Source organism: Paramacrobiotus metropolitanus, unplaced genomic scaffold (assembly GCF_019649055.1).
Source record: "Paramacrobiotus metropolitanus isolate TYO unplaced genomic scaffold, Prichtersi_v1.0 Parri_scaffold0000253, whole genome shotgun sequence".
Classification (NCBI taxonomy): Eukaryota; Metazoa; Tardigrada; class Eutardigrada; order Parachela; family Macrobiotidae; genus Paramacrobiotus; species Paramacrobiotus metropolitanus.
Genome location: NW_026570473.1, coordinates 42,584 through 66,039, shown reverse-complemented (window position 1 = coordinate 66,039; position 23,456 = coordinate 42,584). Strand labels below are relative to the sequence as shown.

At 43.2% G+C, this 23,456-nt stretch overlaps 7 protein-coding genes and 1 long non-coding RNA gene across 15 annotated transcripts; 5 read left to right on the top strand and 3 right to left on the bottom strand.

The window, feature by feature from the left end:
- The first annotated feature begins 838 nt into the window (after positions 1 to 838).
- Positions 839 to 2,999, top strand: LOC129601587 (cell division protein kinase 2 homolog CRK1-like). The gene is made up of 2 exons (XM_055500431.1): positions 839 to 1,218; positions 1,279 to 2,999. The coding sequence occupies exons 1-2, from the start codon at positions 897 to 899 to the stop codon at positions 2,079 to 2,081; spliced, it is 1,125 nt and encodes a 374-aa protein (XP_055356406.1). The 5' UTR covers positions 839 to 896; the 3' UTR covers positions 2,082 to 2,999.
- Positions 3,000 to 3,408: 409 nt separating this feature from the next.
- On the bottom strand, positions 3,409 to 9,146 carry LOC129601586 (uncharacterized). 8 transcript variants are annotated; one of them, XM_055500430.1, is made up of 6 exons: positions 8,666 to 9,146; positions 7,339 to 7,929; positions 4,876 to 5,559; positions 4,678 to 4,800; positions 3,913 to 4,555; positions 3,409 to 3,830 (listed from the first exon to the last, which is right to left on the bottom strand). In XM_055500430.1, the coding sequence occupies exons 3-5, from the start codon at positions 5,545 to 5,547 to the stop codon at positions 4,457 to 4,459; spliced, it is 894 nt and encodes a 297-aa protein (XP_055356405.1). In that variant the 5' UTR covers positions 5,548 to 5,559; positions 7,339 to 7,929; positions 8,666 to 9,146; the 3' UTR covers positions 3,409 to 3,830; positions 3,913 to 4,456. The 8 variants fall into 8 exon arrangements, with proteins under 8 accessions (XP_055356405.1, XP_055356399.1, XP_055356401.1 ...); XM_055500424.1 differs by having other exon boundaries at positions 3,913 to 4,800; positions 8,662 to 8,742; positions 8,902 to 9,146; XM_055500426.1 differs by having other exon boundaries at positions 3,913 to 4,800; positions 8,666 to 8,742; positions 8,902 to 9,146.
- Positions 7,047 to 8,170, top strand: LOC129601589 (uncharacterized). The gene is made up of 2 exons (XM_055500433.1): positions 7,047 to 7,177; positions 7,353 to 8,170. The coding sequence occupies exons 1-2, from the start codon at positions 7,145 to 7,147 to the stop codon at positions 7,938 to 7,940; spliced, it is 621 nt and encodes a 206-aa protein (XP_055356408.1). The 5' UTR covers positions 7,047 to 7,144; the 3' UTR covers positions 7,941 to 8,170.
- A 362-nt stretch (positions 9,147 to 9,508) lies between the features above and the next one.
- LOC129601590 (avidin-like) lies at positions 9,509 to 11,286 on the top strand. Its single transcript, XM_055500434.1, has 6 exons — positions 9,509 to 9,763; positions 10,090 to 10,243; positions 10,310 to 10,374; positions 10,449 to 10,485; positions 10,620 to 10,716; positions 10,942 to 11,286. The coding sequence occupies exons 1-6, from the start codon at positions 9,647 to 9,649 to the stop codon at positions 10,991 to 10,993; spliced, it is 522 nt and encodes a 173-aa protein (XP_055356409.1). The 5' UTR covers positions 9,509 to 9,646; the 3' UTR covers positions 10,994 to 11,286.
- A 675-nt stretch (positions 11,287 to 11,961) lies between these two features.
- LOC129601592 (uncharacterized) lies at positions 11,962 to 13,261 on the bottom strand. The gene is made up of 3 exons (XR_008692251.1): positions 12,804 to 13,261; positions 12,406 to 12,636; positions 11,962 to 12,280 (listed from the first exon to the last, which is right to left on the bottom strand). It is a non-coding gene; the product is annotated as an uncharacterized LOC129601592 (long non-coding RNA).
- A 383-nt stretch (positions 13,262 to 13,644) lies between these two features.
- On the top strand, positions 13,645 to 17,747 carry LOC129601584 (atrial natriuretic peptide-converting enzyme-like). The gene is made up of 9 exons (XM_055500420.1): positions 13,645 to 13,941; positions 14,042 to 14,100; positions 14,265 to 14,618; positions 14,892 to 15,148; positions 15,320 to 15,424; positions 15,530 to 15,709; positions 16,363 to 16,692; positions 16,832 to 17,174; positions 17,427 to 17,747. Exons 2-9 carry the CDS (start codon positions 14,065 to 14,067, stop codon positions 17,745 to 17,747), a joined length of 1,926 nt encoding a protein of 641 aa, XP_055356395.1. The 5' UTR covers positions 13,645 to 13,941; positions 14,042 to 14,064.
- Positions 17,733 to 19,530, top strand: LOC129601588 (transmembrane protease serine 11D-like). The gene is made up of 5 exons (XM_055500432.1): positions 17,733 to 17,981; positions 18,092 to 18,272; positions 18,342 to 18,607; positions 19,042 to 19,217; positions 19,311 to 19,530. The coding sequence occupies exons 1-5, from the start codon at positions 17,813 to 17,815 to the stop codon at positions 19,509 to 19,511; spliced, it is 993 nt and encodes a 330-aa protein (XP_055356407.1). The 5' UTR covers positions 17,733 to 17,812; the 3' UTR covers positions 19,512 to 19,530.
- Positions 19,531 to 21,538: 2,008 nt separating this feature from the next.
- On the bottom strand, positions 21,539 to 23,275 carry LOC129601591 (avidin-like). The gene is made up of 6 exons (XM_055500436.1): positions 23,051 to 23,275; positions 22,803 to 22,956; positions 22,663 to 22,727; positions 22,527 to 22,563; positions 22,020 to 22,116; positions 21,539 to 21,944 (listed from the first exon to the last, which is right to left on the bottom strand). Exons 1-6 carry the CDS (start codon positions 23,153 to 23,155, stop codon positions 21,896 to 21,898), a joined length of 507 nt encoding a protein of 168 aa, XP_055356411.1. The 5' UTR covers positions 23,156 to 23,275; the 3' UTR covers positions 21,539 to 21,895.
- Positions 23,276 to 23,456: the final 181 nt, after the last annotated feature.

Genomic DNA, 23,456 nt, shown 5'->3' with positions numbered 1-23,456 from the left:
GCGCTATTATACATATTTCCCCTATGAACCGGTTTAAGATAACGCGTGTTTGAGGTAATGTGGCCATGGACCCATGGATCAGAAACACCGCGTACCCACTCACACTTTTACGCTTAGCAATAGCAGCTTGAAAACGTAATCTAATCGAGACCAGATTTGCTATGTAATAGATCAGCCTGTTAGGTATCTTCTGTTGTGATTACGGTTTTTGCGATTCCAAGCTTTTTAATATGAAAGATAATCCTGCAAACATTTTGAATCGTCGATACGCTTTTACAGTCGACAACGTACAGATACATATGTGTGGTTGCAGTATACAAAACTGAACCACAACCACAATGCAGAGCTACCGTAAAACAAGAGACGTCATTCCAAAGAACTTGTCAAGATACAACAAACTTATGAAATACACTACTCAATAGCGAGGCTATTACGCTAAACACGAGCGAGCATAGTCAATGCGACAGATTCCAAAATTCAGTAAAATTATTGTCTTTTGATGTTTGTTGTGCTAAAACAAATTCTCTAATGGATCCGTACCTTAACTTTTACATACGAATTTTTGAATTAAAAATTGAAGCTATTAGCGCCTATATGATGCGACTGTTCTCCGTCGTATAGCGCATATAGCTAGGCTTGTTATAATTCGGTTATTGGAATCTGCCGCATTTAGAGTCGTAGTTTGTGAAATAAGGAAGCTTATGAAACATGAGATAACATTAGTAATACAAAATTGTTGATGATAACCGAAATTGGTTGGTGTGATAAGAAAGTTCCGCGTGCGCGCTCACCTGTCGCTTTCTCGTGTTTTACATCCCTGTTTTAACACTTCCGTTTACTGACATTAAAATAAACAGTTTCTAATCTTAGTTTTTACTTTTGCGTGTTTTCATAAAATGAGTATCCTTGACACAGAAACCGCAGTATTTTGTAACGATTTAAAGTATAAAAAAAGGGAATTTATCGGAAAAGGCACATATGGTATTGTTTATAAAGTCACGATCGAAAAGACGCGCGCTTTTCGTGGCGCTACCACGATCGCGGCTAAAATTTGCAAACTGAGTGATCAGTCGGCAGAGGAAACTGAACAAGAGATCCGTGCCCGGCTTAATAAATTAACGACGCTACGACATCGAAACGTGCTGGAATACTACAGATACGAGATAACGGAGGCTAACGGCCTGCCAGCTTTGGAAATTATAATGGAATGGTGTTCTGGTAGGTTGTTAACTTACCTAAATTTTTATTCGAATTAGGTTGTCCATTCTCACATTTTAGGCGATCTGGGAAAATATATGACTGATGCTCAACAAAAAAAGCTAAATTGGACTACTGTCGTTCGTTTTGGAATTGATATGGCGGAAGGACTAGGCTTTCTGTTTGATCAGTGCATTATACACGGAGATTTGAAACCTTCAAATATATTCGTGAAGATCTCCCAGTGGAATCAGCAACATCTAGTAATTGGCGATTTGGATGATTACGTACTGATGCATGGAGATACTACCGTTTCCCAGGATGTGAGGAACCTGCGCGGAACGCCACGCTACATGTCACCGGAAATAGTGAAAAAATTCATAGCGCAAAACACTGCACGACCGGGAAGAAAAAGTGACATCTGGAGTTTTGGTTGTATAATGGTTGATCTGGTTAACGGCAGGGTTGGGTACAAGGAAAAGTGGTTGCAAAACGGGAACGATAGGGTCAGGTTCAATGCAGCGTTAACTGAACATCAGTATGTACGTTACATTGTCAATGGATATGCGCCGGAAATCATCGACACCATTCGAGCGGATATATCTGCGTGCATTCGGCAGTGTTTACACACCGATGACGTGCGCAGAATTTCTGGAAAGGAATTATCCAAACAAATGCGGAAGTTGCAAACCTGGCGAGAAGTCCTTGGGGAACATAAAGTGCTTGTGCGCAACGTTTCAGGGGTTCTGTACCAAAGGCATCGCTCAAGGCTCGTTATTCTCGCATTTGTCATTGTAGGCATTTTGTGGATAATAGCTTTCGTACATTCGTGTTATCAAAATAATCCAAGCAAGAAAGTAGTCTGGCATTATAACATCGTATAAGTTCAGAGATCGGTACTTGCGTGCCTTGAGTATGGGACAATTTTTTGGAAAATTCTTATTTGGACTACCGTTTTAAATTTTGCATCGCTCTCATCGCTATTGTATTCTCAGGGGTTTTACATTGCCGATACAAGTGTCACGTATCCTAATTCAGATCTATATTGCCACGAATGGGACACATCAGAGCCGGCAAACCAGAGAAGACTGACCAAAACCAATGTTATATTCTGAAGCCCGTAGTCGAAAACCCGGCGAGATAGTATTCATTTCTTTCAAAACCTCTCCCGCTTCGAACGCCAAAGCGGAAGAGTTTTGACTACGTTCATCAAAAAATGCAACTAAATTATCGTAATAGTAATTATCATCGTGGTATTTTTAACCAGGCAGTGTTGCCACGTAAACCAACTAAAATACTGCTAAAAAATGTTAGTCATTTCTACTATTTAAATTATCAGAATGAATTTGATTAGCAGACCGTTATTACGACAAGAAGATTACATATGTAACGTCATCATGGAGGACAATCTCTGCACAAGTGCCGGTCGACCAAGTGACCAAGCTAGCGGTGCTGTGACCAAGCTGGCGGTACGGGGCCCGTAAGCCGAACGAGTAACCAAGCTACCGGTACTGTCCAGTGTACGGGACCCGTTAGGCGAACGAGTGACCGAGCTCCCACTACCCAGATTCATCAGGTTGAGGTCCACAGAATCATGAATTCATTTTGAGAATTTATGGTAATTTGAGAGAATCATGAACTGAATAAAAAAAATCATATAAAATTAAATTCCGTGTTTTTATAAAAATCCGTTTTTTGCGTTAATACGATGTACCGATTATGTTGCAACGAAATATATTATACAGTAAATGACGAATACAGTAAACGTTCAGTCAAACTAAATACAGTCTGTAAAGTGGCCGTTGACCACAAGAAACGCGGAGGCGAAGCCGAGGCTTTTTCTTGTATACTTTTATACAGATGTTTTACAGAGTGTGCTGATTCAGTTTTTTTATGTTGCTACTGATTCATTATGGTGATTTGCCCACTCATTCTATTTGATATGCCTAAATAGTTGTTTGCTTAAATACTGTTGCTTTTCTCCTCTTTTTATACTTGTGTCCTTCGATCGTTACACACTTGGTGCACATTCGCCCGCTCAGTCTGCGGCCTATTCAACAAAAATTCCCTGCCTCACTTTACCGTTCCGTTCGTTACCGCCAACGTATACATTTTCACATTTCATACATACTAGCATAGAACGTCGTAAACAGTTTCACAATACAAACTGCGCAAACAACAGGAAAACGCTAATATTAATTGATACGGTGCCGATAATATGAAAACATGCAAATTCAAGATATCAGTGGACAATGACTATTCGATGTAATTTCAGTCATGCCCATGCGTACGACAAAATTAATGTGCAATACAGATTTTAACAAATTGTAAATTGGCGTCAATGAATTGTAAATTGATGCAGAATTGTCTATAAGCAAACCGCGAACCTTATAGTAATTGTATCCGCCGTCAAACTGTCTGTCAACGTAGTCTGGCGCTCAGTCTAAATGCGGACCTCCATTGACGTCCGGGACACGTGCCTTGGCGTAATCGTCGGCCATTTCTTGGATGAAACCCAGCGTTAGACGTGACAGTTTTTCCCACTGCAGCTCGCTCAGGCCGTCAACGCACCATTTCTTCCCGGGATAATGTGAGGACGTCCGTGGATCAGCGGTCTGCACTGCACACAAAATCTACAAACCAAACGTCATGTTAAAAGGACATAAAATGCTGGCGCCGAATTACCATTTAAAAAAAAACGTTGCTTTGAACCACCTTGCACATATCTTTGCCATAGTAATCAGCGCCGTTTCCTGCCAGTTTTGTGATCATTCCCAACCACCCAGATACTTTTACTGGCTGGTCGAAGCTGCTCTGCGACAAACCAGCTTCCAACGCATCCCACACGGCACCGCTAAGGCCGCATGACCTGCATGCGGGGCGTGTTGATTCGGCTGACAACTGACAAATCTATCGTTCTGGGTCGTGGATGGGTGCCGAAAAACACATAGTCCAGATTTACGGTACAGCTGAGAAACCGGATGAATTCACATGGAACTCGCCGGAGCGACGCGACAAAATAGCCCAGCCGGAAACAGCAGAAATTACCGGTAGCATACTCTGACGTGGCTGCTAACTTCCAGCTTGATGCAGTTCGCACGTGTCATGATGCGAAGAATGGCCCGAACCAATCTGGAATCGCCATTGAAACCCCAACAAATACAAACCTGACAGTCGAACACTGGCGTTCTGCCTTGCAACATATTGTATCATATCTAGCAGCTTAAGTACATCAGTCTCTTCCGTCAGCCGGGACGCATCACACACAATGCGTTGCGTAGACGAACGAAGACGTTTGTAAATGGGTGACGTCATGTAGTAAACGAACCGGTCCGACTTTGTTGCCTCGAATTCCGCACTATTAATAATGATGTTGTCTGTTAAAGATGTCGAATTCAGAATGTCGTTCCACGTAAAGCAGACACCGCGTAGCGTGTTTTGCAGACCAGTTCCCAGACAAGAAAACACTTCCTTCCATACCTTAGACGGTAGTTCAAGAAACGGTTTCGTGTTGTCGCAGTTAGTCGATGAAGCTACCAGCTCCCCAACAATGCGTGGAACAGACATCAGAAACTCCTCTTGTAATACCGGCAAATCCGGATTCTGCAAAAACGATTTTCTCGATACATATCCCAAAGCTGGAAAACCACCGCACGTACGTAATCAATGAATTCTTACCGCCGTACAGAATTCTCTCAGCTGAATGTACCACAACTTTCCACTGGCAACCTCCACAAACGGCACTGGAGATGTACTGTTAATGCGCTTCAGCAGTTCTTCCCCAGGTATGGAGCAACAGTTTATCGGTATCGGAATGAAACTCTTGGTAAATGTGCTCTTCTTAACGTTCGCGGGCCAAGTAGCCAGAAATCGCGAGATGTCGTCAGTACCGCTGGTGAAAGCCACTGGCGGTTGGCCGTGCTGCGCCCACCAGTCGCTCGCAACCCTCCACCGTGTCCGGTCAAGAGGAACAATATCCGTGTACTCTCTTTCGTTCCACCATGTTACCACGGCCACGCCGTAAGCATTGTGTTGCGTACCGTCCGACAGATGGGCCGCCCGGGCGGGAAACCACATCCACACACCGGAAGGACTTTCCCGACCCAACACTTCCAGGTGAATGGAGGACAGCGGTTCACCGTAAAGAGGGCCCATCCGGTCGGCATCCAGAGGCAGTTGAGCATGGCAGTGGAATAAGCGTTCAAAGGGGGTGAATTCACGGCGTCGACTGGGCATAAGGAAGTCGATGAAGAGTCCCTTGTCCGTTACGTCCACCACACGTCCATAACAGAGCCGGCCGTCGTCAGACAAAACATCAACACTGTTGGTTGCGCGGGTCCCGCTGTACATTGTCGGTTTTCACTAGTTCGTTGAGCGGTAAACTGAATCAATCGATTAAAAGTGTTTCTATCCAGACTATGCGTTTGAGAAATAATCCTTATTCTTCTGGCATTGCTATAATGTATCTTATATCTTGCGGAGACTGGGCGTACCGGTAGTGTGGTGCATGCAACAGTGTAGATTCTTGCATGTCTGCTAATCACTCTTATAAACCAGTGTACTGAAGCTACTGATAATCCTCGGTGTTTATTCCGTATGAGTTGAGCGCTTTTCCATTATACGTGCAGATTGCAAAAACTATTAAACATGCCATCCGCATGATTACTCACTTGTCGCATTCAGGATGTCTGTTAGCTGTACTGCTGCACAGAAAAATATTTTTGGTGGTTCATGTCCGAGCACGTCTGTTTATTGTATCCAGTGTATCGACATTAACAATGCAAGACTTCTATAAATTCATGATACGATTATACCAAACCATGCGTGACTGTTGGGTTGTTTCTGTAGCGCACCGGTTACAAACTTTGGACATGGCTACGTACAATGTAGTACTACGTATTGTAATGAAACGAATGTGAATGAATAATGCGCATTATTGTGTTAAGGAAAGTGTGCCGGTACATGGAGCCAAATTCGTGTGCATGTTCAAGAAAATTGCGCTTCGAGCACTACCAAACATTATTTTGAATTATTACTACTACTTTGAATTATTTTATCGTATTCTGTAGCCAAATGATTTTTATATTTTATATACATGTATATTAGCGTGAAAACCATCTGCGCGCGGAAAATGCGACCTTTTGCAAACTTTTGCACATTCTGCAAACTATCATCACGCTCTCATATACTAAGTACTTCACGAAGCAGCCTTTGTGCAATGCAGCATTGCACTTGGCTGCATTTGTGAACACGCCGAGCCGCCTTTGCACTGCGTGCATCATTCGGACTGGCACGTTTCCTGGTGTGACCGCAGTAGTGGGTATGGGGAAAGCGGTGGGAATGCCCAGCTGCAAAGGCGATTGGCGCCGAACGAAATATTAGTGGTGACTCGGACTTTTTCTAACACATTATCGGCCGGATTTAACCTACATAAGGCTGTCGCAAAGGTCAATATCGCTAAAGTGGTCATTGCAGTTTGCAGTCGCTTTAAAACTGCGCGGCTCCATAGAATTTATTATGCACATTGCACTGCTTGTATGGTTGTTACTGTCCAGTTAATTGTTTGAAGTAAATAAATTATTGCTCCGCCCTCACCCGTACCCCCGAAATAAACACCGGTGCGGCGGTGCCCCGGGGTGCAGCTTTCTTACATAAAATACACTCCGACATAAATTACAAAATCAATGGAGACCTGGAACCATGCCTGCATTTTATCGAAAAGTATCACTGTACTTTTTACTGAATGAGCTGACAACGATTCGACTGAATTTTGAAATACAGAATGTATTGTGTAATAAACTTGCAGGAAAGTCGATTCTATCGTCGATCAGTTATCGCGGTGATCTTGGGTTCAGATAAAGGCCTCAACGATTCTCATAATTTAACAAGCATGTTGCTGTATACAAGTATCTGTACCTAGCTCCACATTGAAGGGAAATAGTGAAAAATGCCTACATGCAGCTACGTGCAGCAAATGCAGGTAATACATTATGCATAACAATATTGTAACGAATATTATCCTGATGTATGCCGCTTAGTGTGCTTAAATAGTGTTATAGCATTGCTAATATTATTTACAGTGCTTTAAAATATTAACTGATTACTAGTTTTGTTAAACGGTTTTGCTAAACAACATGTTACCTCTAAATCGGCAGTTCTTTAATGTTCTCTTTGCCACCGTCCTATTCCTGTCCTGGCGCGCTGTGGATGCCGCTAAACAACGCCGCACCACTACCACCGAATCCAGTGCACCCACTGTTCACGCCGCTCAACTGAATCCATACTGCAACTACACCGCCGTCAACCCAGACCACCCGACCAAAATAACCGTGGACATCCACTGCAGCAACGACCCCGAAACACCCGTCCGTGATAACTTCTACACCGGCCTGCACCCGATCTCCTTCTTCCAGAGCGACGGTGGCGCCATGAGTCGGGGCGTGGAGGAGGCCATCAAGATGGTGCGGACCCGGATACCTTCCAAGGACCTGCAGATGCGGGTGGAGGTCAACGGCTACCACCGTCGCTCCCATGATTACCGCTACGGGAAGACTGTGGCGGTGATCGACGTCAGCAATAAACTAGCGGCGGGATTGGGTGAGAAGGATGAGATAGAGTTGGGGTTGGAGCAGGCCGGGATGCGGGTGGATCCAAGGTTTGATTCCGAGAAGGTCAAGGTGGTGGCCAGGGGGAGTGTCGTGCTGGTCAAATGGAATTACGCGGCCACGTATTCTGCCGGGTAGATCAGACACACAATAAGAAATTCATGTTTCTGTTTTTATGGGGATTATACTCGCGTAGAATAAATATTGCTTGAATCATGAATTTAAATCATAGTTTTGTCTCCCGCCTCTGCAGTATCGGTGCGAATGATGTGTAGTTTTTTTCCGTATTGTAGTCGGAATGCAATATTTATTTATTGCAAAGCGAACAAAACTTTCGATACAACGCAGCGTTCGATGCAATAACAAGGAAAAAGAAATACAAACTAAATATTATCTGTTTTAATAGCTCGAGATTAACGACGATTATGGGACAAACTCAGACAAAGATAAAACATGAATAATGCTGGTTTAACATTTACGTACGCCACATTATAACATAACAGAAGAATGGAAAAATACGATAAATACGTATTATGCGAAGCGATAAATACGTATTATGCGAGCAATAATAAGAGAATCTAATATTAGCAATAGTTTCGTGATATCAAGTGTTCTTTCGCGGTACACGACTTTCAGTTTATGAGAAACTGTTATTTTCAATACCGCGCCATATTTTTAATACCTTGATATTGTCACCGCTCTGTAGTCTGTAGTACCATGTACAATGTAGGACGAAATGGTCGCATACCCAACATATCCACATTCAGTGCAATGCACTGTTCGACTGTTCGAAATATCCGCGTACAAGTGCACTGCATACCGATGCCATTTAGTCCTACATTGCAGGTCAGCTATATACCTACATCCCATCATGTTTGAAGCTCGCATAAACAAGATGTCTCTGTCGTGTGCTGCAAAATGATATAAAGTGCAGATGTGTCTGAAAAAAGAACGAAGCCGTTACGGTTCAAAAATACGTATGTGGTTGAGGGAAGGATACATATGTAAATATGCACATAATGTTATCATATTCCTGTAAACCAAAAATCTGATACGCAAAAATACATTACTAAGCGCCAGTGATGTCTGTATTACTTACGGCTGACCTAGTTGTCTTAATGATTGATTCCAGTCCGAAGCGGAATGCTGCATAGTACGTGCCGCAATGATTGTAGAAAAGGAAAATCATCGCTCATTCGGATAACGCACTAATCTTTTCCGGTTGCAGTATGTATGGCAAAAAAGGTTTTTGTGATAGTACTGTACTTAACATCCATGCGCTTCGAACGCGGCATCAGTACAGATCTGTATTCTGTACTTTATCGATTACATAGTTTGTCAACAACGTCGTCATTTCCATGGAAAAAACAAGTCCAAGAAACGGTCTTTGTAGCGCGGCACGCGCATCTAGTTTGCGAAATTCTCAAGTCAAGCGCTTGAAAGCGACTAGAGAATACAAAGGTTGGGCTATGTTTCATCATTTCCGTTTTCGATAGCGCAAACCTGGTAAATAAATCGCATTTTACACAGAATATTGGCATCAACACTGAGTCAAATGACATCAAAACTGAATACCATCCGCTGCAGATTCCAGCGAAAATGGTAGTCACGCAGATAGATTAGCATACTGCGAATGCGATGACACCATGAACCATAATAATATTATGACATACTGCATTCAGTGCACTGCAAAAGTAAACGCTCCCAGTGGCATATAAAAACCCCATGACAAGCTTTTACTGGCAGTGCTGTTCGATTTATCTGCTTTTTTGAGTAGGCAAGTAATTCACTGCAGCCCATTATCTGAAACAGTTGCTTCTCCGCTACAAGTTAACTCGGCAATAATGTCGAAAATTGTGTATGCAGCTTTGATATTCTGCGCCATGGTGATGCTGATGGCCACCAGCAGCAATGCCAAATTGGTACCCAACCCCGCCGATAATTCGCTGCGAAGCCGTGTGGTAAGACGTCGGAAGTAATCTGGAGAAGACATAGGACTAAAGAACGAAGAAAGCCTTGCCTTAAGGCGTACTGCGCAAACCAGCGCTTTTCTGTTCGAGCTTCGGACCCAAAGCTCATTACCGGACCCAAAGCTCAGTCTACGAGACATTTACAAATTACACTTATCATGACTTATACGTACTGGATATGTTCCTACATATTATATCCATACTTTATCATCAAGTTTTTTAACCGCCAACCAAATCGCCGACATCTAATTTTTTTAGTACGACATACACGCTGTTTGTTATGTGCAGCGAGGCTGATTGAAGGAGGATTTTTCTAGGACGCTCCGGTAACATGCGACGATATTTCCGGTCTCTGGTACAACCAGCTCAATTCGGAAGTGGTGCTCCGCCACGGCAACGGGCGGCTGATCCATGGAGACTACGCGTCGTACGTCAATACCGCACAGAGCCAGGCCAATTCTTCCAACGCAGGTACTCGGGATTCAACAACAGTGTTGCACAAATAAACCCACGATGAAATTAACGGTTTGCTTGCAGCGCCGTCCACTGGACCGCTGGTCGGTTACTTGAAGAATGCCACTCTGGCTTTCACCGTGAACTGGGTACAGCGAGTACTAGGGTAGTACGGTTAACTCTGTTAACATCTTCGCTAACATGGCTGCTTTTGATTTGGCAGGATAACAGTGGCGCCATTACCGCCTGGGCTGGAAACTGTAAGATTGTGCTCAAATTGCAGAATTATTTATGCTGAAGTATTACTTCTAATATTTTAATATTTTATTACTTTTGATAATGATACAAAAATAACGTTGATACGTGTAGTGTCGACGATGTTATTTGGTTTAAGGTTACGTTGACAGCGAACGAAATCTGGTGGTGATCAAGACCTCATGGCACTTGGTGCGAAAGCAGGATTCCCTCGCTGATTCATGGAAGGGTGTACTGTAAGTTACTTTTAAGGATGCAGAACGATATCCCTATTGCGGAAGAGCACGGGAACGTAGTCTAGACAGTGCGAAAGAACTGAGCAGTAGCCGAATTAAAAACGTTTGCGTTCCTTGTGTTAGGCTAGCGCTTCTCGAGAATATGACTGTATGCTCATAATCTCGCATTTCTGGCTGTTTGTATGTAGCTGCTTTCGATCAAGATATATTTTTTAATTTTTATAGATCGGGCCAGGACGTGTTTACCCGACAGCGCCGGCCGGCCTCGTGCTACTGATACAACATGGACGCGATCGTTCTAATATGCCACCAAATTCCATAGGCGCATTACCCTTAGTCTAGTAATTGCAAAAAAAGCCCTGCTTTCTGTACTCTGCACTGTTTAATATTCTTATAGCATTATTATACATTAAAATATATAATTGCGCGACTCATGCAACAGAGATAAAAAACCTTTCGCACTACCTTTCCCTACGTGTAATACATTTTGGCACTATCTTTTACTCTGCAGCCAACCTTTTCCGGCATTGTTCCGCTTTCTCGGGTATCAATAGCTATGACTCATATGAGGTAGTAATAAAAGGTATTATTAAAAGAGACTGTAACTAGAATAGTACTAGTAATTATCGCTTATAGAGCTTTGTCAGCGTTCGTTATTTTCATGGAAAACAAGTGCCATAAGCAGTCTTTGCAACGCGCATATTTTATTCGGAATTTACGATCCGAGCTCACCCATCGGCAGAAAGAGAATACTAATTAAGATAATGCAACAAGGCAATGGTTCGTCGGTTCGTCATTTCCTCCTTGATAATTCGTAACCGGCAACTAAGTTGATGACAGTAGCAGTAATAAATTTGCGTCCCCACTTTATGACTTTATAACTAGTTCCAGGCGAAAGCAAAACTAGTCACTGAGTGAGCGTTTATCATGAATTATCTATATGGCATAAACCGTAATAAAGCTGTGTTTACAAATCAGATGACATAACATTAGCAGTAATAAATTAACGTCACCACTTTATAACTTTCTTGTACTAGAAGTTCTACCAAGACTAGTCACTCACCAGAGTCAGATAAGTGAACATACTTTTACTGCGATGAGCGCTTAAACATCAGAGCTCAATATTAAATTATGAATAACATGACACTGTTATTCTTCACTGGTGTACTGAATGCTCTCAGTGTGTCTTATAAAACCTTCCACCACAATTTTGTTTTTGACCGTATTATTTATAGATACTTGGAAGTTAGAAGTCAGCCACGTTCATTCCGACTATAGGCCTGTAATGCGTTTATGCACAATAATGTGCTAATAAGAGTACCACTAGTGCTATTACAGTTAAGAACAAATTCTTTGGATTTTTATACCCAGTTACTTTGTACAGGAAGCACTGCATAAGCTACTGTAAGTCAATATTAATTTAAAACGCATGAATTCTTGTGTGGGTGCGTTAGAGAATCAAGAAAGTGCCCCGTTTCCATGTCAGATCCGATCTTGTGTATGTACTGAATTTTCAACGTTCTTTCGGTGGTGCTTTCAGTAAGACGACTTTTTAGACGAGGGCCTGGGTAATGAAAATCTCCTAAAGTCTCTGCTAAATGCATAGATAAAGGAAACAATGAAATCGCCAATTTCCATTTTCTTACTGAATCCAAAATTCCCATTAAACTGCAGCGTACAGGTACTTACTGTTTGTAATACGCTTCTTTTCATTGATTTGCAAAATCAGATCACCAACACGAAAGGAAGGCGAATTTGTCCTCGTCAGCATGACGAATGTCTCATTGTCCAAAGTGAAGCCTTCGCATTGGAAAGGGATGGGTCCATTGTTGTCGCATAGCACAAGATTGTTCGTATGGCGTACCGTATACTAGGCGAATCCGTTAAGACTTTTTGGCAATTCCCAAAAGGACACCGTTTCTAACACACATCCAGAAGTTCAGAACCTTGTCGGAATTAAACGTATCAGTTTCATAAATGCGGTTGCGGTCTAAATAGGAATGACGGTATCGACTTCTGTTATGAGATCTACGGGGGCCATAACTGCTCACCACATTTCGTTCCCTATTCCGAAACGATTCGATTACCTTATAAATCCGATCCGGTGCTTCGAGGGTTCTCAGGGATTCCGGAGGAACGATATGGGGAGGTTCCATTCCATAATGCAATTGTAACACATGGTTTATACCGTTTATTTTATTAAGTTCAAATCGCGACACATGGTTATCCATTCGCGTTGACCAGTTATCAAATTTGTTCAACATCAATTCCACACCGTTGCCTATGCATGTGTATTTAAGCAGATAAGAATATTCAGGGTCAGGGCATTACGCACCTGATGTCTTTCATGTTGTAGATTTGTAGGATATAGGTAGCACAATCCATGACAATGAAAATCCAGTCGAAATTGCCGGCAAAGTTTACGATGCGCTGAATTCCCCCCAAAAAAAAACTTCCTCCTCCTCTGGTTGCTTGCGGCCTCCAAACAGCCGGAATTACTACGGTTATTAAAATAAGAAAATAACAAAGTGAAAGCATACGCATAACGTCGTGCCATGGTTAGTAGCAATGGAGTTAAGTGCTATTCGAATAGTTACGAGCATAATGTTTAGAAATACGCCAAAACCGGTTGCAACGACAATGCCAGCACAGGTCCTCCAGCTAAAACAGTATAGCAAGTCTGCCAACAAAGACATTTATTAAGAATTACCAAAGAACTGTCGAGCTTACCAAGGACTGCCACGTTTGATCCTGCAGCACAATATCAAGCGGCGCGTACTGGCTCATTGTTTCGTATAAAAACGATTAAAAGGCAAACCAGTTCCGTGTATTCAATTGTTTACCGGTTTACTTCTCAACTGCGTTATTTCAAAGCGCAAACTTCTTCGACAGTATAGGTAACTTCTTCGGCGCAAACTTCTTCGGCAGTATAGGAGTACTGGATTAGTAAGGGCCATTGCCAAGAACGGTCATCGGTCGTTTACAGGTTTTCTATTTATCATATCCTTGATTTCTTAAATGATAAAAAAAATTAATGATGATGCAATAAATCTCGACCCGACTGCATACCTTGGTTCGCTTAACCGAGATGTTCAAACAGCATTTTCTTCCCTATTCATATTTCTACGTGATCCAGATGTCCCACCCGAATATCCTAGTGTTACTGATGCATTAAAGCACCGATACCAAAATCATTTCGACTACACGTATGTGGCAGAAGAGGACGTAAGTTGCATGTACATTAATACGGAGAAAAATACAACGATTGTAAAATACTGAGTAAACGCTAGAGACCATTAAAGAACTAACTAATCCTTTTTTGCAGTATACAAAGTGAATCCATTTGCCATGGCCTACTATTACGTCGTTGCCATTCTTGCCCAGGTATCTGCCAACAAAATTTTTCCATGTAAAAACTTAAGTGTTGCTCCGTTGTTTCGCCAGTCCAGAATGGGTGTTGAAGTTAATTTTTTCCACGGTTGCGGCACAGCTTCAAACTGCAGTAAGACTGTCTTATTTTCACCTTTGTATGTAAATACGGCTTTCAGGTATTAAGGATTTCCGCAACTGCCGCTGCGGAAACTGTCCCCGCCGTTACAGATAACTCGACAATGACTTTTGCTAGTACGGTAGCATCCCAGCCATTATTAACGGTGAACACAGCCGTTCCTAACATATTGCCGAGTGTGTCAGCTATTCCGCCACCTGCTTCTGTCATCAGAGCCGTTGCGCACTGTTACAGTGACGAATTTCTTTGCCGAAAGGAGAACCGTTGTGTGCCGCACTTGGTGGTATGCAACGGTGTGCAGGAGTGCCAGGATGGCTCCGATGAGGCCAACTGCACCGACTGCCTTCCCAACTTCCGCTGCTGGTCAGGAGCATGTGTTCCCTCTGGGCTTGTGGTCAGTCGCAATGGCATTTTGATGGCCTCATTGTGTAATGCAATGATGTATAAATCTTCTATTCAATCATTATAAAATAAAATTTAAATAGAAATCATAATTTTAAAATTTTAATAATAAATTACAAAATGAAATACTGTAATTGTAAAATAAAATGACATCTTATAAAATTTCAGTCTTTTACCTGCGTGTTGGGAGCGCTGAGATTTTCTTCCAAAAAAATTGAAAAGTTTATTGTGTATGCATTACGCATTAAATCTATGTCTTGTACAGTGCGATGGTGTAGAAGACTGCAGCGATGGATCCGATGAGCGCGACTGTTCACAAAGCGTCTGCCACGCGGCGGGAATGTTCAAATGTGTTACGGGATACTGTCTGGAAAACGATAACCGCTGTGATGGAGTAGGCGACTGCTTTGTCATGGGCTTGCCAGTTGACGAGTTAAACTGCATTGAAACGGATAACACTTGTACTAGTCCCAATCAATTTACCTGCCATCAGAGCCTACGGTGTATTCCACTGCACTGGAGGTAAGGAATCTGTTGTCAACTGGAATTTTGTTTGTGCATGGAAGCTCGATCACCTCCAGGTGGACCAGAGCCTTATAACCCAATCAAAAAACATTTTGGGTGTTGGTTTGATTAACACAAACAGAGAAATAAAACATTGATGTGTTTCTGATGCAGTTGATGTTGCGCTAGGTGCAATGGACGAATTGACTGTCTCAGTCATGAGGACGAAATTAACTGTCAGTGCGATGCCGGAAAGTTTTCTTGTAAAGGTGGTGGCGGTTGCATTGATGCGAGGTACATAACACATTTTCCAAACATCAGTTGTAAAACGAGCCTACACACCATACGCTAAATTTTTGGTGAGTTGTTTTAACAATCGATATGTCTACCATGGTACAGATTGCGCTGCAACGGAGTGGCGGACTGCCCTGATGGATACAGCGATGAAAAAGACTGCTTCCAGCTACAATACTCTGGATTAGTGCAGGCACGAATGCTGGATACCGAATGGCACACTCTCTGCACCCACGGATGGAATCTTCGAGCGGCTAATAAAATTTGCCAACAACTTGGATACCGGTAAACTCACACTGAAGTTAACCAACATCCTGTAATACTTAACTGAAGTTGCTACTCTTGTCGTTGCGTACTTTGAGCAGCTAATTACTAAGCAGAACATCATCCATTTTAAATAATTACGCGTTTGAATTAAGGAAGCTTGATTGTGTCCGATTCGGTGATGTACATATATACTGTGTTATGTACTATGTTAAGAACATACAGGGTAAAAGGTCGATGACAAATCATCCTCTTCGGCGATTTGCCAACTTGAGTTAGTGTTTAATAATATCAACTAAATGATCAAACGAAAAATATAGAGCTGAAGCAGTTATTATCGTACAGTGGACTCCATAAATGTGGTTACACTAGACAATCGGTCCGAGGACCGATATTTTAACGGCAAGACCAGCAGCAGACCAAAATAAGTCGGTCATGTCCATTGCGCGTAGACTCACATGCTAAACTCAGTCACTTGGAACTTGCACATTTCTTAACGAAAACCATCAAGCGATCTCTCAAAAGAATAAGAAAAAAATTATAAGAATTTTGATACCAAACAAATTGGTTTTTATTACATCTAAGAGAAAATCGAGGCTCCTAAAGTTTCCCGTAGACACCGCCGTTCTAAAACTACCAGTTTCTGTATCAGAATTTCCTAATGTTTGCATTAGACCGGCCGTGGCAGTGTTCGCTCTTCCCGCTCCAGCCACCGAAACCGGCAACACTTTCTCGATGAAACCGGACTTCAATGCGACGCTGCCCGTGCTGCAGCAGCTTCTCATCTCCTCACCTGACACCTGCTCCGATCCCACTTCCCGAGCCGGAATTACATGCGAGAGGCTCCGGTGCCAAATCGCCAGTGATCCCGGTGTCGGCAATCAGCTCAAATTGCAGTCGGCTATTGTGAAGATTATGTTCGACGGTGATGCATTCACGGTGTGCAATGGATACCTGGTGGCACCAATCTGGATTCTGACGTCGGCCAGCTGTTTGCAAAATAGGTACTAAAACTTCTTTATCACCTCCACAAAACATATGCGTTAGAAATTTTATTTCTTTAAATAATACTTTACGTTATACATGGAGCAGAATTATCTGTAAAGCTTGTCTGGCAGCTGATTTTTGTGTTCATTATTTTAGACCGGCCAGCACAATAAAATTGACCTTTTATGCCAACTCTTTCCACACCAGCGTGAGCGCGGTGTTTTTCCATCCTAACCATCTGACTGTGCGCATGCTGCATAATTACGATTTTACTCTGTTGAAACTGGCTAGCGTAGTCCCGGCCAACTTGGTTCCCATTTGTTTGCCGTCCAGTGCTATTCCGTCCTTGTGCAAACTGGTGAAGCTTTACGATAACAGTACCGTGGTGGCATCACAGCTGCAGCGCGCGGCCGATATCGATTGTAATTCGAGGCGGAATTTTGTCGGACTGGTCAGCGGAAGTATGGAGTGCTGGCGGAGCTCGCTGTCTGTGTGTGACGTAAGTCGTCTGACAAACAGTACAGATAGTAACACTATCAAATTTCCCTTACGGAAATATCAACAGAAATCCAGAGTGTGAGAGGAATGCAAAATACCGCTGCAGAGACGGATGCTTTGTCGCAAAGCAAATTCAATTAGTTTGTCTCAGAGTATGACTAGATTCGGGATATATTTACCACAAAATGGCGACATACGTTTTGCTTTTGGCGTAATACAAAGTACATAATATAATGTACAATGCTTTTTGCAGGAGGACGCCGTGTCGCCGATGATCTGCCAAAGCACACTGGGTGCATGGGAAATCCGCGGCTTCCTCAGCTACCAGCACAAATGCGGCAACTTCAGCCCCAAACCCCTGGTCTTTGCCAATCTGACCTACGCCGTCGACTGGATGCGGGATCTCATCGGACCGGCGCTGTCCACTGTGGCGCGCACCAATGAATCGGTATTCTATGCCTACAAGGAACCCTTTTCGTTTGAATCCCATACTGCAGTCAATACGACCGCCCATGAGCTGCCGACTACCAGTACACCGCTGCGACGACTGTCCCGACGACCGTGGCATCAATAACGCCGGTGCATTTTGGTCTGGAGGAGGTGTCGGCGGAGAACGGAAATGCTTCGTATAATTTTATCATGCGGAGACCGGTTGGACTGTCGAAAAGTACAGCAGCAGGATTTGCCGCGGTGCTGTTCAATGTTGTCGGAAACATCACCGGTGTGGCGCTCAACAAGACCGTGGCCACGATGCTCGTACCGGACACGACGACGTCACCAGCGCCATTCACACTGCAGTGTCCTGATGGTATAAAAAACATGGCTTGCATGTAGCTGGACTTTAAATAATGCATGACGATATCCATAGAAAGGCAGTACAGCACGTTTCAATGCCGAAATTAATATTGGCTGTTTCAGCACGAGGCAATCGGCAGTTCGATCTGACGAACCTCGATCCTTCTGTAGCATACAGAACCGCGCCTAACGAGCACCGCCAAATTGTCGTGCTAATGTATTTAAAAGGTGACCTGGAAAAGTGCATCGGCGTTCTGTTGAACTCGCGCTGGATTCTTACATCCTACGAATGCGTCTCTCAAGCGTGAGTTGCTGCTTATAATTTACCTATGCATAAGAACGCTGCCGGTTTTGTAACTGTACGATTGTTTAGTGACCCCATGATATCGCCGGGGGATTGGGCGCTATTCACCGACCCCAGCTCCATGGATCGGAGCTCCTTCCATATGATTCGACGGTTTGTTCCCCATCCGAATGTTAAGTTTAATATCTATTTTTCCAAGCACGATCTGGTGTTGGTGGAAGCCGTGGAAAGCTTAATAATAGGCTCCAATCTGGGGAAAAATGCGGCTGTGTGGATGCCGAGGAGTTCGGTAGCGCTGAACGCGTCGTGTGTATCCTATGGATACTTGCACTCAAGTATGTTGACGCACTCAAGTTTTGCAAGTAATTCGAACTTCGAAGGTGATCAAAGTCTTTGCGGCCGATCAATATGCGAGTGTTGCAGCAAGCATCAGCAGCATGCGAGTGTTGCAGCTGTATCAGTTAGCAGCGACTTTTTTCAAAAGTTGTTTTATTTAACCGGAAACTTAAGTCCAGCACGAATTTTGATGCCCAATTTTGCCTGTAAAAAAACACGGAATACACGCCGCCTGCTTTTTGCATTCGTATCTTATAAAAGCGCATCGAAAGCAATGCTGAAGACATAATATTTGTCCACGATCTTTGTGCTGCATTTATTCTTTCGACCGAACAAGTGTTTTACACAATCCGATCAATTTCCTTTTATGGCGAAAATGAATTAGCATTTCATTGCTGATGCATTCCGTCACTGTGCTTCATTTGTTTTGTAGGAACGGAAATTCCGGGCACGCGGATGACTAAACGGCCGGAAGGGCAACTTTATTTCTGGAAGACTCCGCTGATATCGACGGAGCAGTGCAATCAAGCTGGCAATTACAACGGATTGATCACCGACTCGATGGTGTGTGGCGGTTTCCGCAATACCACGCACAGGAGTCCCTGCATGGTAAAAATTAGTTAAGAAAACTTCCGCGTAAGTGTAGACCAATAACATATCTGATAAAACAGCATCGCAATAACGGAAGAATCTGTGGCGCAGGGTCGAGTGGATGGCGCGCCGGTAATTTGCCGGAATGCCGAGCAGTTATGGGAAGTGGTGGGGATCCGCAGTTTCCAGCCGGTGTGTGATTCTCTCTGGATGGCCCCCTCGGTGTACACCGACATCTACCAGCACCGGCAATGGATCAGCGATGTAATCGGTCCTTATCTGACCATGAACCAAATGACCACAGCCGAATAGTTTTGTTAAGTGACATAATCTGCAGAATGTTCATTTGGATTTTCGTGTCTGGAAATTCTAAGCAAGTTGTTTAGTTAAAGTGCAAACATGTCTGTTTATTTCAGTGCAGCCACAGATATTAATGCAAAAAATTTAGTTCATTCACAAGCATAGGGGATCAGTTCTTTTAGAAGAAATCCGATATCTCAAGTGGTACAGACTGGTCATACTACAGATAAAAGAGGAATTATCAGAAAATCAACGTCAGAAAGAAGGCTTTCAATCACCCTAATATCATCGGCCTATTGAATCGAGATTCGCAGAGCATTGCGATAATTAAACAGTAAATGCAAACAGCTAAAACATCTCCATCAACTCCTGGATCGAATCTTCGAAGTCGATTTAGCAGTTCCTAGGCTGAACTTCTTTGCCTTACCATTAGCATTGCCATCACCTGATTTTACACTTTACTGTTATCATCGCCAGTAGACGCAAAGCAAATATTTAACGACAGATACGTACAAGCGTATCTTCTAGGTTTTGTACGACAGCCTGAGGTGTTCTTCCATATTGTGGTGTCCTGAACGCATGTAACCTGCAAAACCGTCCGGACGGATGAATCTGCCGGACGTTTTTGCCGGTTACAAATGCGCATTTTATAAAACCCCGGATCTTTCAGGGCTTGAAATTTTACACCTCGGGAGTGACCGGGCCAACACGTTTTTCACCTTTTGGAATATTTTGATATATTTTGGAAACATGACTGATTGCAACTTTTCTTTTGACTTTTCTGGCTCAAAAGTTAATTGGGAAAAATTTATACCCGAACTTAAGAAATTTGTTAACCATGTAAAGTGCCTGGAATCGAAGATCGAAGAACTGACTGTAGAAAATGTGGCCATCAAGAACCAGCTGAAAGCCACTCCATTCACAGCCTTGCCAAGTCCTGTCGTGGAGCCTCCCTAAGGAGAACCTTTTGTCGTCTCTTGATATCGCTGAATTGAAGAACGGAGTGCAAGAACTATGTGATCGAGTTTTCGTGATAGAATGTGGACTCGCCACTGGCGGTGAGACCCCTGCGCGGGGATACGACAGTGATGATGTGATCTCGGACCCTCTTGTTGCGCGTGTTGTTGAGGAAAACTTCGGATACGCTCCGGGAAATTGGGAACTTCTGGACGAGAAGAGGAAGACGATGGAGAAAAAGGGGGCACTGTGGAAACCTCGAAAAGTTAACGTGCCGCGGCTTGGTGCGATGAAATGTCCTGAGTTTATGCCAGCTGGCAGTGAAACCCGATCGAACCCTTCGCCTGTGTCATCTCCGTCAACCCATGCTTCGTATGCACATGTCGTTGCTACTAAGCGGTTGCCAAAATCAATTCGTGGATGTCAGGTCTACAACGGTGCTGACGTGGAACCTCGCAATGAATTGAGCAAGACCTTCCAGTGTAAGCGAAAACCACATGCTGATTTTTGCGTGAGAGGTATTCCTCGCCTTGAAAATTCAAATTTCACCAGTGTGAAAGCGTACAACGATTTCATTGCCAATCAGTTGAACAGCGAAGGAATTTCTACCAAATTCGTAAGCGTTTTTGTTCCCCCGCGTGGAGACAAGCGCACTGCGACTGGAACCGGACTGGAATATTCAAAGATGATGCTGATAAAATCCTACGACCTGAACTTTGGCCCTCCAACGTTTTCGTGCGAGAATGGGTATACTGATTGATCTTGTTGACTGTTGTGATATCATTTGTTTTTTATGTTACATGCTGAAATAACTTTGTGTGCTGTGCATTGTGATTACGGTAGCTCGAAGACTTTTTGAAAGGGGCTGTCATTTTTTTGTGACAGCTGATCTTGAGCGTTTGTCTGCAACCTCGTGCAGGTTCTTACCTGATTGTTGTAGACGTTAAGCTGATTAAACAAACAAACAAACAAACGGGACGGTAAGACGTATATAAACATGCAGCCCTTATGCGGGGATTATGAATTGGCACGGTTATCTTCCCTCTGTGATAAGATTCACACTGACTCACACAGATGCGTATGATATTTTACTGTCTTTGTGTGGTTAATTAGTACACAGTAAACCCATATTATACTGTACGTAGTATAGCATAGCATAATGCACGAGACAGCGATTAAATCTTCCAATATGGCCAGAATTATCAGCAGCATGTGCAGCCGCATACAGGCGGAAATTACGAGTGTTTAAATTTTATTTACCGTACCCATCAACCACATTTCTTATTATGTAAGGAGACCCAAAACACCCAGCACTAAAAGCTCTGGCTAGCAAACGGCAGGTTGGGGTCTTTCTGGTGATTCTTCTGTCAGTGTCACCAAATATGTTCGATATTCATATTCGTGACCTTGACGTTCGCGGTGATACAATGTTGCTTAGTTTAAAAGCATGCTTGTTGTCTCTGTCGGGTGAACACAGCCTGTCCCGATCTACGAAAAACAATAGAAACCTGAAGAGTGTGTGTAAAAGTACCAAATGCCGAATGTTCAGTAAATCGTGCTCACCGGACACCCTTCCATGAATCGGCGAGGGAATCTTGCCGCTCCACCAAGTGCCACGCGGCTCTGATCTGTACAGTACCGCGTTCATGGTCCACGTAGCCTTAAAAAAACAGAAGTAAAATAATTTTTCGGTACGTGCTACAGTTTGCATGTATTATAATATGGGCTGCTAGTACAATGTGGAAGTAGGAAAATAGAAATCGGCTAGTCGGTAGGCGGTGCAGAAATCCAACAATAAAATGAGAAATGAAATGAAATGAAATGAGAAATCCAACAATAAAATCAACAACAAACGGTCTTGAAGAGGAATACATGCAATGCGCCATGGCACTGAGTTCAAAAGCTTTTGGGAAGAGCTGGTTTGCGCAGTATGTGTCAAATGCAAAACGTTTACTTCCATCACAGTATTATCATACAATGTAGAAAAATTGTATATTGTATATTGAGAAAGCGCTACACAACATCTGCAACATCATATACAAATTAATATTATTCGGCAAAATATCTTACAATTTCCGGTATATGAAGTCATCGTGCTTGATGTGTCCTGCCAACATCAAAAAAGATTTTTGAAGGTTATTCCATCCGTGAGCCGTGATTCGTAAGGTTATTTAGCGCATTATTTTGGACCGATGTTACACTTTACCCACACAACTGTGAAGCCTAGGGCGGTATCCTTGATAAAGCCGATCAGTCGTCCTCGAGTCGCATCTGCAACATAACATTGTTCAAGGCCTTGCGCAGTGACATCAACTCCTGGAAAATTTATTACGCGGACTAAGATACCTGCACTGGAAGAATTTCCATGAGTTTGTGCGGTATTGACGTATGAGCCGTACGTTCCGTGCAGCTGAAAACCATTCCCGTGTCGGAATTCCACTTCGGAGTTAAGTTGATTATACCATTTCCCGGAAATATCGTCACAGGATGCCGGTTTATCCTGAAGCAGTAATCGGTCAGTGCACTGCTACCGCTTAACTGAAGGAGAACGATAGCACCGCACAAGAAAAAGGCTAAAATCCTAATACTCTTACCGCAACGAGCGCGTTGACGTTGGGATATCGAAGAAATCCGGCAGTAAACACGGAGAAAAACAGCATTTTTCCGACACCAATAGCACCTTGGACCATCTTAAACATTTTTTAGCGTTACTGGCACAAAAGAAACTCGAGAACACGCGCAAATGACAATATTAATAATAATCTGCGCTTTACATTGCCGAACGATCATGCCTGTCTTATATACTAATCACTAACGTACCATAGATCGGCTGGCAAATGTCGATAGAGTGGATAATGCCGTACATACTACCATGCATTCATTCTCTTATCCCTAAGATCACTTGCCCTGATAGCTTATCGCGATAAAAAATCACTGGCGATACGCAGCTGGTAGAAGTATCAGTGTCACTAGCCAAATCTTTTGTTGCAGCCTCATGAA

Coding starts and splice junctions, on each gene's coding strand:
- LOC129601590 (XM_055500434.1), top strand. CDS start 9,647: ATGTCGAAAATTGTGTATGCAGCTTTGATATTCTGCGCCATGGTGATG. Junction 9,764..10,089: donor ATTCGCTGCGAAGCCGTGTG/GTAAGACGTCGG, acceptor GGATTTTTCTAG/GACGCTCCGGTAACATGCGA. Junction 10,486..10,619: donor TACCGCCTGGGCTGGAAACT/GTAAGATTGTGC, acceptor ATTTGGTTTAAG/GTTACGTTGACAGCGAACGA.
- LOC129601591 (XM_055500436.1), bottom strand. CDS start 23,155: ATGTTTAAGATGGTCCAAGGTGCTATTGGTGTCGGAAAAATGCTGTTT. Junction 22,564..22,662: donor TAGGCTTCACAGTTGTGTGG/GTAAAGTGTAAC, acceptor TGATGTTGGCAG/GACACATCAAGCACGATGAC. Junction 21,945..22,019: donor GATTCATGGAAGGGTGTCCG/GTGAGCACGATT, acceptor TGTTTTTCGTAG/ATCGGGACAGGCTGTGTTCA.
- LOC129601589 (XM_055500433.1), top strand. CDS start 7,145: ATGCCTACATGCAGCTACGTGCAGCAAATGCAG. Junction 7,178..7,352: donor GCTACGTGCAGCAAATGCAG/GTAATACATTAT, acceptor CTAAATCGGCAG/TTCTTTAATGTTCTCTTTGC.
- LOC129601588 (XM_055500432.1), top strand. CDS start 17,813: ATGCGGAGACCGGTTGGACTGTCGAAAAGTACAGCAGCAGGATTTGCC. Junction 17,982..18,091: donor CACACTGCAGTGTCCTGATG/GTATAAAAAACA, acceptor TGGCTGTTTCAG/CACGAGGCAATCGGCAGTTC. Junction 19,218..19,310: donor CGCACAGGAGTCCCTGCATG/GTAAAAATTAGT, acceptor TCTGTGGCGCAG/GGTCGAGTGGATGGCGCGCC.
- LOC129601584 (XM_055500420.1), top strand. CDS start 14,065: ATGGCCTACTATTACGTCGTTGCCATTCTTGCCCAG. Junction 16,693..16,831: donor GCCAGCTGTTTGCAAAATAG/GTACTAAAACTT, acceptor TCATTATTTTAG/ACCGGCCAGCACAATAAAAT. Junction 17,175..17,426: donor GCTCGCTGTCTGTGTGTGAC/GTAAGTCGTCTG, acceptor TGCTTTTTGCAG/GAGGACGCCGTGTCGCCGAT.
- LOC129601586 (XM_055500423.1), bottom strand. CDS start 5,547: ATGTACAGCGGGACCCGCGCAACCAACAGTGTTGATGTTTTGTCTGAC. Junction 4,801..4,875: donor TGAGAGAATTCTGTACGGCG/GTAAGAATTCAT, acceptor TCGTTTTTGCAG/AATCCGGATTTGCCGGTATT.
- LOC129601587 (XM_055500431.1), top strand. CDS start 897: ATGAGTATCCTTGACACAGAAACCGCAGTATTTTGTAACGATTTAAAG. Junction 1,219..1,278: donor TATAATGGAATGGTGTTCTG/GTAGGTTGTTAA, acceptor CTCACATTTTAG/GCGATCTGGGAAAATATATG.